We start from the raw sequence: 11,210 nt of genomic DNA, 5'->3' as shown, positions 1-11,210 counted from the left end.
TTTAATCTTGCAATAGCTCATTAGCTGGATTGTGATGCTGATAGATCTAGATCTATCTGTTGATTACAAGTAAGGAAATCATGATCGCCACGCTGGTGATTTTAAACAGATTAAACGAACTTTGAATAAAAGGCGAGGAGAAAGATATTGTTCATGGTATGATAATTAGTCCTGCCTACGTTCAAAATGTGCTTTCTGGGTGACACTTTGTACAGCAGTCTATGTTTGCTTTTCGGCAATTGCACCGTTTTGTTAGACAGTTGCCCTTGCATTTGCAGACTGTTCTCGAAGAGCAAGCGACAGACTTGGTGCTCCATCCTGTAGAAGACCGTGATGCTTGTATCAGAGTTATTTCTTTTAAATTGCTTGGTTCAACACTGTTAAGGTCCAGAAACTCTACAGAGCGCATGTCCACAAGTTCAACACCATCGAACCAGTTTACAATGATTCCAGCAACGCTGAAGACTTTGTATTGTAATCTGTTTCCTGCAGTGGATCTGGATGTTAGTATTTTACAAGGCAGAAGGCGTGCATCAGTGTTTGTTCTGTCGGCTTGGTGGATTTTAATGCCAACTGTATCATCAATTGAGTACACCTTGTGCAGTTTTTGTACCTGCTTATGATACCGGGAAGCTTGTCTCTTTGCAGCATGAAGATAGTTGTCTCGTGCACTCAATCTTGGTTCCCTATGTTGATGACTGTCCTCGTTTTCAACTATGTTAGCTCGCTGCCACAGAACAAACTGCCCAACTTGTAGCGCTTCTTGGGAAGGATTGCATTCAACTGGGACAAAGCTGTTGTCTAGCACCTTGTCAATTACCACTACAGCATGGGAATCACTGTTGACTTGCATGCCATGCAACACACACCTGTTTTTGTGTTCAGTACCCAAAGCAATAATCTTGTCTTCATTGTGAAGTAAGTATTGTCGACCACGCTTCTGTGGGAGCAATGTTGCACCTGGCGGAGGTGACAATGTAGTCACTGGCGGAGGTGAGGATGTAGTCGCTGGCGGAGGTGACGATGTAGTCGCTGGCGGAGTTGATGATGTAGTCGCTGGCGGAGTTGATGATGTAGTCGCTGGCGGAGGTGACGACGTAGTCGCTGGCGGAGGTGACGATGTTGCACCTGGCAGAGGTGACGATGTAGTCGCTGGCGGAGTTGATGATGTAGTCGCTGGTGGAGTTGACGATGTAGTCACTGGCGGAGGTGACGATGTAGTCACTGGCGGAGTTAATGATGTAGTCACTGGCGGAGGTGAGGATGTTGCACCTGGCAGAGGTGACGATGTAGTCGCTGGCGGAGTTGATGATGTAGTCGCTGGTGGAGTTGACGATGTAGTCACTGGCGGAGGTGACGATGTAGTCACTGGCGGAGTTAATGATGTAGTCACTGGCGGAGGTGAGGATGTAGTCGCTGGCGGAGGTGACGATGTTGCACCTGGCTGAAATGACGATGTAGTCGCTGGCGGAGGTGGCGATGTAGGCGCTGCATCAGCCTCGTCGTCAATAGTTGCGTTGTGTTCTAGCTGTTTGAGTAGCTCCGGTGGAATGTTCTCTTCATCTCGTATGCCTTGTTCTATCAATTCACTCCACAACTGAGGTGCAGTTACGTCTTGGCAACTGTCCGAAGACAAGGTGGTATGGAGACTTTCCTGTAGTGCTTGAAACAGATGTGTTGATAGCACTGGTAACTATTTTCAGGCCTTCAGTCCAGTTTGGTCCATGTGCATCCATCATTTCCCAGTTTCACCTGTAGGTCACCATTACCACGCTCCACGCAACATCAAGACATAGGAACACAACGGAAGTCAAGAAAGGCAAGTAGGCCTGTGTTTGTGTGAATGAGGTGAATGAGAGCGAGAGAGAGAGAGAGAGAGAGAGAGAGAGAGAGAGAGAGAGAGAGAGAGAGAGAGAGAGAGAGAGAGAGAGAGAGAGAGAGAATAGTAGTTGGATAAGTAAGATTTATATTATTCTTACCTTGAGACTGGGGGTGTCTTGGTCTTCCATGAATGATCTTCATTACATATCTGGCCAAAGGGTCTCCAAGTTGTTGATCACTCGGGCAGTGAATGAGAGAGAGAGAGAGAGAGAGAGAGAGAGAGAGAGAGAGAGTGAGAGAGAATAGTAGTTGGATTAGTAAGATTTATATTATTCTTACCTTGAGACTGGGGGTGTCTTGGTCTTCCATGAATGATCTTCATATCTGGCCAAAGGGTCTCCAAGTTGTTGATCACTCGGGCAGTGAACTCGCGGCCATTGTCACTCTGCAGTAACCTTGGAGCTCCAAACTGACAAAACTGACTGAAGAGGTTATCAGCGACCTCTACAGCAGTCTTTGATTTCAGTGCATAAGTCCAGCTGAACTTGGTAAAATGGTCACGTGCATGTAGGATCCAACAGAACTCGCCATCAGGCCTACTTCGAAAGTTCACCAGATCAATCTGGACGCGCTGCAGAAATTCCAAATTGATCAGAGGTCTACCTGCTGGAGGATATCTGGTCGGCTGTCGTGTGCTACAGCTTGTGCATGTCTTCAAAAACAAATCAACAACAGTCCATTTGATGCCAGCGTAATGTGCTTTGATTTCTGCCCATGTTTTATCACGTCCGGAATGTCCTACATGTCCATGACATTGGAAAACGATGTCGAAAAGTCTGTCCTGTGTGATGACTGGCTTGTTGGATTTTTTGCAGTACACAATGTTCCTTGCACCAATTTCTTCCAATTTGAACTGTTTTTGGCTCCAGTGTTTGAATTTTGCTCCATGTTGGGATTTTTGTCCGGGGCTAGAATGCAGACACGCTTCAATCTTGTACTTTTCTTGAGTTATACAAAATGCATCTTTTTTGTTTGTATCCAAAGATTCAAGATGCTGCTCTAAAAGAATATAAAATTTCTCCTTTTGCTCCATGATCCACTCTCTGAGTCAGTTTAGCAGAAAACAAACTGCAGCAAGTCAAAATGTCTAACTGAGTGGAGAAGACTAGTGTTAACTCTTTCTTTATGACTAAGAGTTCACAAAAGAAGTGAGAAGCCCAGACAGATAGACGACTGAGTTAACGTTCAGTAGTCGTGGTTTTACAATACAATACAATACAATAATACTGTCGGCTCTGATGGCCGAGGCCATCTCTCTCTCTCTCTCTCTCTCTCTCTCTCTCTCTCTCTCTCTCTCTCTCTCTCTCTCTCTCTCTCTCTCTCTCTCTCTCTCTCTCTCTCTCTCTCTCTCTCTCTCTCTCTCTCTCTCTCTCTTTATCTCATGCTTCATCTTATATAAACTTTTAACTTTGTGATATGATTTAATGATATTGATAAAAAAAAACTTATTGTGCGCAATTACTCTGTGTTGTTCGATTATATCAATTCAATAATATTTATTTTTATTTCTGCATTTCAATACCTGCAATGAGTAAGCCTTAAAGTCATGAATGACTCAAGATGAAATGGTTTTAACAACAATTATAAACCTTTGAACACATTATTTCCCCCAATTCCTATTTCCCCTAGTGCAAACTGGAATTCCCATCTCCACTGAAACTGGATTCCCGTTTGCACTAGGGCAAACTGGAATTCCAATCTTCACTAACAAATATCCAGTGGAGATGAGAATTCTAGTTTGCCCTAGTGCAAACTGGAATTCCAATCTCCACTAGTGCGATTCGGAATCTCACTGGATTCTCATTTCCACTGTGACATATATATTGTCTGCCTGGCTGTCTGTCGGATCTGTATGTCTGTTTGTCTCTGTGTGTATCTCTCTCTCTCTCTCTCTCTCTCTCTCTCTCTCTCTCTCTCTCTCTCTCTCTCTCTCTCTCTCTCTCTCTCTCTCTCTCTCTCTCTCTCTCTCTCAGTCTCTAACCGACACGGTTGGCCTAGTGGTAAGGCGTCCGCCCCGTGATCGGGAGGTCGTGGGTTCGAACCCCGGCCGGGTCATACCTAAGACTTTAAAATTGGCAATCTAGTGGCTGCTCCGCCTGGCGTCTGGCATTATGGGGTTAGTGCTAGGACTGGTTGGTCCGGTGTCAGAATAATGTGACTGGGTGAGACATGAAGCCTGTGCTGCGACTTCTGTCTTGTGTGTGGCGCACGTTATATGTCAAAGCAGCACCGCCCTGATATGGCCCTTCGTGGTCGGCTGGGCGTTAAGCAAACAAACAAAATCTCTCTCTCTCTCTCTCTCTCTCTCTCTCTCTCTCTCTTCACCACGTATTTATTTCATGGTTGGTGTTGGTGTTTTTTATTTTTTTTATTTTGTTCTTCCCCCCCCCCCCCCCCCCCCCCCCCCCGTGGTTTGTGTATGAGTCTGTGGCCTTTGTATAATAAACCATTCTGAGCTCTCTCTCTCTCTCTCTCTCTCTCTCTCTCTCTCTCTCTCTCTCTCTCTCTCTCTCTCTCTCTCAAACACACACACACATACACACGCACACGCACAAACGCATACGTACACACGGTATCGTACAGAAAAACATCCGTGTATGCATATACGGTATAATGCGAGAGAGAGAGAGAGAGAGCTAGGGAGAGAGGGGGAAAGAGCGAGCGAAAAAGAAATAGCGAGAGAAGACAGAAAGACAGATGGAGAGAGAGAGAGAGGGGGGGGGGGGGGGGGAGAGCGGGAGAGACAAGGAGAGAGCGAATTTAAAGAGGTACAGAGAAAGAGCGATTGAGAGAGAGAGAGAGAGAGAGAGAGAGAGAGAGAGAGAGAGAGAGAGGGAGGGAGAGATAGACAGAGACAGAGTGAGTGAGCGAGCGAGTGAGCAAGAGAGAAAGATAGAGAATACGTCACACACACACACACACACACTGAAAAAGACACACACACGCACACACATATACAGACATACATATACACACACAAACCAGAAGGAGTGAGAGCGAGAGAAAACATGAGAAAGAGAGAGTCGTCAGTGAGTAGTGGTATCGACACGTAGCGATAATGACACGTAACGCTAAAAGATGTAGTGCTGTTGACACGTAGTGATAATGAACGAATGATAGCGACTCATAGACAAATTATTTGTAGCACTAATCAACGTAGCGATAGCGGCACGTAGCACAAATGACACGTAGGACAAATGACACGTAGCACAAATGACACGTAGCGCTAGCGATACGCACCCCATAATTTGTAAGCGACCTCTGTGAATTTGATGGGTTTAACGTACCCTCACTATGGTCAACATTCTGTTAGCGACTGTTTGAAGCGAATAAATGTAGCGGTCAGAAAGATTCCAGAATCAGTTGGGTCACTGGAAACTGTGGGTTTTTTTAAACCTGAAACAGTAAGAATTATACGAATTCATGAAACAAAATTTTCTTTCATTTTGGTCTGTTGTGTGAAGGCTTGCTACCCCGGCTTTGACCGACTCTCTGAGATAGTAAACATTATTCAAATACATTCAAATAAAAATGTTATGCTTTATTTCACCAAATCAGCTCGTATTTGGTGTGGGTACGGGATTCTAGAGGACGAAGGAGTCATAAGAGGTGCAAAGAAGTGCTATTTGGGAGTAGAATAAATCTTCCGAGACAGTAGACAAGAGAAGGTCATATTTGAGAGATGCGCGTAGGCCGATTGTCTTTCCGACAAGCGAATGATACAGCAGATTTGACCAGAAACCTAGTCTCTAGTTTTTATGAATGAGTTTTTTAATTAAAACAATCACGAGAACTCTCTCGCTTAGCCTAATGGCTGTTCGATGGGTTTCGCAAGTAGAAATGTGCTTTGTTTCACCAAATCAGTTCGTATTTGACATCGGATATTATTATTATTATTATTATGAACATTTGTGCGCCTAATCTAAATATAGCCCTAGGCGCTTACAAAATATAAAATACATAGTGAACATTATACGTGGATATATATTTTCTAATCCTACTGCGAACTGGATAGCAGACGCGGCACGACTGTGAACCCATTTTTTACTTCAAAGTGTGGGGGGATCTTCCCACACTTTGAAGTAAACTCAGTAAGTAACTTACTTCAAAGCGTGGGACTTTTGCATCGCCTGTTTGAGCCTGATGATTTTGTCCAAAAAAATGCCAAAGTCTTTTGGATGAGTGAACAGAAAAAGTGAGCGAGCCAAGAAACATAGTGATGTTTGTTATCAGGCTTTAAGCAATGTTCCATTGTTGAGTGTGACGAAAACTCGTGGTGACGATTTTAAAACATGTTGGGTCACGCATGGTCCAATCTTACATGGTCCAACCTTACATGGTCCAACCTTACATGGTCCAATCTTACATGGACCATATATATATTATTGGACCATGTAAGATTGGACCATGTAAGGTTGGACCATGTAAGGTTGGACCATGTAAGGTTGGACCATGTAATATTGGACCATGTAAAATTGGACCATGTAAGGTTGGACCATGTAAGATTGGACCATGTAAGGTTGGACCATGTAAGATTGGACCATGTAAGATTGGACCATGTAAGGTTGGACCATGTAAGGTTGGACATGTAAGATTGGACGATGTAAGGTTGGACCATGTAAGGTTGGACAATGTAAGATTGGACCATGTAAGAGTGGACATGTAAGGTTGGACCATGTAAGGTTGGACCATGTAAGGTTGGACCATGTAAGGTTGGACCATGCAAGGTTGGACCATGCAAGGTTGGACCATGCAAGGTTGGACCATGTAAGATTGGACCATGTAAGGTTGGACCATGTAAGGTTGGACCATGTAAGATTGGACCATGTAATGTTGGACCATGTAAGATTGGACCATGTAAGATTGGACCATGTAAGATTGGACCATGCAAGATTGGACCATGTAAGATTGGACCATGTAAGGTTGGACCATGTAAGATTGGACCATGTAAGATTGGACCATGTAAGATTGGACCATGCGTGACCCAACATGTTTTAAAATCGTCACCACGAGTTTTCGTCACACTCAACAATGGGACATTGCTTAAAAGCCTGATAACAAACATCACTATGTTTCTTGGCTCGCTCACTTTTTCTGTTCACTCATCCAAAAGACTGCCATTTTTTTTGACAAAATCATCATGCAAAAGTCCCACGCTTTGAAGTAAGTTACTTCAAAGTGTGGGAAGATCCCCCCACACTTTGAAGTAAAAACTGAGTTTACTTCAAAGTGTGGGGCACATCCCCACACTTTGAAGTAATTTACTTCAAAGTGTGGGATTACTTCAAAGTGTGGTGCAACAGTCGTGCCGCGTCTGCTATCCAGTTCGCGGTAGGATTAGAAAATATATATATACCAAACCGATGTCAAATACGAGCTGATTTGGTGAAATAAAGCACATTTCTACTTGCGAAACCCATCGAACAGCCATTAGGCTAAGCGAGAGAGTTCTCGTGATTGTTTTAATTAAAAAACTCATTCGTAAAAACTAGAGACTAGGTTTCTGGTCAAAACGAATGGTTAATCTGCTGTATCATTCGCTTGTCGGAAAGACAATCGGCCTACGCGCATCTCTCAAATATGACCTTCTCTTGTCTACTGTCTCGGAAGATTTATTCTACTCCCAAATAGCACTTCTTTGCACCTCTTATGACTCCTTCGTCCTCTAGAATCCCGTACCCACACCAAATACGAGCTGATTTGGTGAAATAAAGCACATTTCTACTTGCAAAACCCATCGAACAGCCATTTCCGGTGCTCGATCGCGGACATTTTCAGCTTTGAAGGCTATTTACGGGCAAATATCAATCGCTCCCTGACTTTTTATGCATCGAGAAACAAATTTAGTCATCGCTGAATCAGTAGCTTACCTTAAATCCCCACATAAATCAAACAATACCTAGAAAACAGACAAAACTTGCCTTCACACGTGTCATGAGCGGCCTTCGGCTTCTGTTCGGCCTTTGACAGGTTATCCCCCGTGTACAATGCATCTGCTTTTTCAAGACTAAGCATTGATCACTTTAAAACACAAGGATCATCATGGGCCATCATGACTTGTATAATTTTACATCGCATTCTAAGAAAGAGCAGAATTCTCACTATGCGCGCGGTACTTTTCTAGAATCGCGTAGCGCAAAGTTGGAATTCCTACAATGGCGGCCATAGTTGGAATTCCAACAAAGCGCAGGTCATTTCCGGAAAAGCGCCGCTGACTAGATGGGACGCAACACGTGTACTGAGTGGTTACGTCCCTTCATAGATTTCCCTTGACCCGTCAAGGGATATCTATGGTCCCTTGAGTAAGAAGGAAAACATTTTAGGATGAATCAAATTTCTAAGTTAAATAAAACAAATTGGTTGGACAAATTTGGCCCCATGAATGTAAGGTACACACGGTCGCTCATCAGTACTATCGAAGGTTTTTTGTGTGTTCAGTGTAGAGTTTATACTAGATCAACGAGGCCGAGAAGCGAAATATCAACACGGCGAAAGATGAAAACGTCACACCGGTAACAACCAGCGCATACTGAACACTCTCTCTCTCTCTCTCTGACATACAAACAGTTAGACAGACACACGTACACACACACTCGAAAGATACACAGACAGAATTGCAATCTTATTGTAAGAAGATTATCGTAAACGGCATTGACTTGCATAATGACTAGAAATAGAATCAACTTGACAATGACTGACATGCCAACATGGCCGCGATTGGTAAGCCACGTGTGAACTTGACATACATAATAGGGCATGAAGTAACCTTCTTTTTCAAGAGAAAGTGAGACAATTCGAGAGAAAAACGCTTAACAAGACTGTTTAACGTGGCAAGGAGACATCTTGTTGAATAAGATTGTGGAATGACTACAAGTGAATTGATAAAAGCCTTACCTCGACTCGCACGCCGGTGTCTGTACGGGATTTCCCACAATAACGCATGGAAGGTATCACAGGCACTCGTCACGAGCGGGTCGGGATCAAAGTGGGCGGGGCCTGTGCGCTCTCAAGACTACTACTATTACAAGAAACTAAGTCCATCTCACGATGAACACGAGCCGAAATCATATGCAGTCGACTTATGAAATAGAAAGAAATCAAATACGACGAAGAGAAGAAAAAGTTTGAAAGTACCATTGAACTTCCATGTCGGCGTGTGTCTGAGCTTAAAATAGGAATGTTGTTGAAATCTGTTTTTGTTGAAAATTGTGGTAGTTGTTATGTATTATTTTAAGAGCAAAGGAATGATGGGAAAGAAGGAACTTGAAAAAAACACAAAACAGGAATAAATGTGAAAATAATGTTATTTCGAAATGTCTCTTACAACAAAGTCACTAAAGGACAAACAGTATCATTGTGAAAAAAAATGTAGCCTACGCATTAAATGTACAAGAAAAAACTTCTACACAAATAATGTAGCACCATGTACGCGTGCACACCATTGTATTGAGATCAATGGTTAAAATAGTAAACGAAGTAATTGCTGTCGAGGACTAACAAAAAGATATTTAACAAAAGATTGATTGTTCAGTCATTTGATTGTGTACGCATGCGCAGGTATTCATCGTCTGCTGTTCGAGTCAAAAGTTGAAAGCAAAGTAATTCCTGTAAGCCTGCCACTTATTTATAAAAAGAAACGTTTGATACTTTTACCAAACAGTTAGTATAATGCACGCTCTACCTGTATTCGTCTTTAAATTCTGAAAGACTGAAGCGAAAGAGGTCTGCCGGTCTCAGTTTTGTCGTCAGTTTGTTGTGTACATTTACACACGCACAACGAACAATACATGCACAGGCCCGGGGGAAGCTCTCCTTTCTTATGTCCGACCATAGACGTATACATGTAGTTTACATGTTTATTAGTCATCTATGTGATTGATTAAGTGTATGATATGACAGAGAGTCGCATCGGTTTGATGCCGTGAACTTGACTGACCCAACCGTGGCTGTGGTTTGAAGTAGCCTACTTCTTTATAAAGATTCATTTACATTCTACTTCTGATCAAGGCATGTTTGGTACCTACTGAATCCTTGTTGCGTGTAGTTTTACGTGGCACGTTGCCCAAAGTTGTATTCTTGAGGAGCATAAAATAAAACGTGTTACAAAGTTATCTCAAAACTCTGCAGTGACTGCTCGCGCAGCAGGTCAGCTAATTATAGCACGCAGCCTCCACAGACAGCTCCCGAGCCGAGACCATTATGACTCGCCGCTCCTGCGGCTCGTCAATAAACGATGTAAGAAAAGACGACCTCCATCACAAGTGACATCCAAGACATAGGCCCCGCCCACCTCGTGACAAGTGCCTGTGGAAGGTGGCGAACGCCGTAGTAGCAGGGACCTGTATTTAGGTCGAACAGATTCCGAATGTTTATATTTCCAAAAGAAGTGAGCAGGTGCAGGATTTTTTCCTCATTTTCCTTTCGTTTAGTTTATGAAAATGAAGCCAGTAACGCAGCGAACTGTGTGTATTCTACCGGAACACACATTATACACGCTACACTCTCTAAACAATCATCCAAGCTATGCATTTGACAACACTGAGTTTCATATTCCATACTTTCATGCCATCCTGACGAAGGCAGTTTATCTGCCGAAATATTGATAAAAAAAAAGTACCTAACCTGGTTACTGGTTTTTATTTTTATTCAATAATTTCAAATGTATAAAATGTATTTCTCCTCATCTTCATCTCATTTCTGAATGCCAATTCCGCGGACTCTGTCCGATTAAATTGATTTCGCTTGCATCAGACGGTCAAGCGCGGCGGCATTCTATTCATTTTAGATCACAGATCCGGGCCCGGCCTCCACTTAGCTAAATATGTAGTGCGGGAAACTAATGATTGAAGTATTAAAACATTGCAAGTCATTTTTTTCCTTGCGAATAGGTCACAGAAAGGCATAAAAACATAAATTTAAGAGGTAGGTGGCCGCGGTTTGCGGAAGTGGGTCATTTCGACGACTTCAGACGTCCGACAACGTTACCAGGAATGGTCAAATCCGTAAGGAAAAACCCCGCCAATTATAGTCATGGTGTATGTCATTTTGTAGATCGTTGTGAGATATTTCATATGGATTCAACACATTTGTAATCCTGATAGATTTGCTCACAGCCTTATCTTCTAACGCAAGTCCTACAGGGCCGGACTACCGGGGGGGTTATGGGGGTTGCGCAACCCCCCCCCCCCCCCCTAGCCTAAACATGTACCTCACTTATTTAAAACATTTTTTTATTATTGTTTATTTCATGCCGTTTTATGCAAGGAGCGACCCTTTTCCTATCTCAGAATATGACCTACCCATCAGCTTAGCCCCCTGACCCCCACAAG

The 11,210-nt window shown here is 43.2% G+C and overlaps 2 protein-coding genes across 3 annotated transcripts in view; one reads left to right on the top strand and one right to left on the bottom strand.

Moving 5' to 3' along the window:
- Positions 1 to 1,558, top strand: part of LOC138953256 (S-antigen protein-like) — a 5,143-nt gene extending 3,585 nt beyond the window's left edge. Inside the window, exon 2 of the mRNA XM_070325056.1 lies at positions 920 to 1,558. Within this exon, the coding sequence (XP_070181157.1) occupies positions 920 to 1,448 (529 nt within the window). The 3' untranslated portion in view covers positions 1,449 to 1,558. The remainder of the gene's footprint in view (positions 1 to 919) is intronic.
- LOC138953983 (TNF receptor-associated factor 3-like) overlaps positions 1 to 11,210 on the bottom strand; it is a 56,889-nt gene that overhangs the window by 40,443 nt on the left and 5,236 nt on the right. Inside the window, exon 1 of one of the 2 annotated variants that reach the window (XM_070326011.1) lies at positions 8,776 to 8,838. The exons of the other annotated variant lie outside the window; for it this stretch is intronic. The gene's annotated coding sequence lies outside the window, so the exon portion shown is untranslated. Of the gene's footprint in view, positions 1 to 8,775; positions 8,839 to 11,210 lie in introns of those variants that run through there. 2 annotated transcript variants of the gene reach the window in all.

Source organism: Littorina saxatilis, linkage group LG17 (assembly GCF_037325665.1).
Source record: "Littorina saxatilis isolate snail1 linkage group LG17, US_GU_Lsax_2.0, whole genome shotgun sequence".
Classification (NCBI taxonomy): Eukaryota; Metazoa; Mollusca; class Gastropoda; order Littorinimorpha; family Littorinidae; genus Littorina; species Littorina saxatilis.
This window is presented reverse-complemented; position numbering and strand designations above follow the sequence as displayed.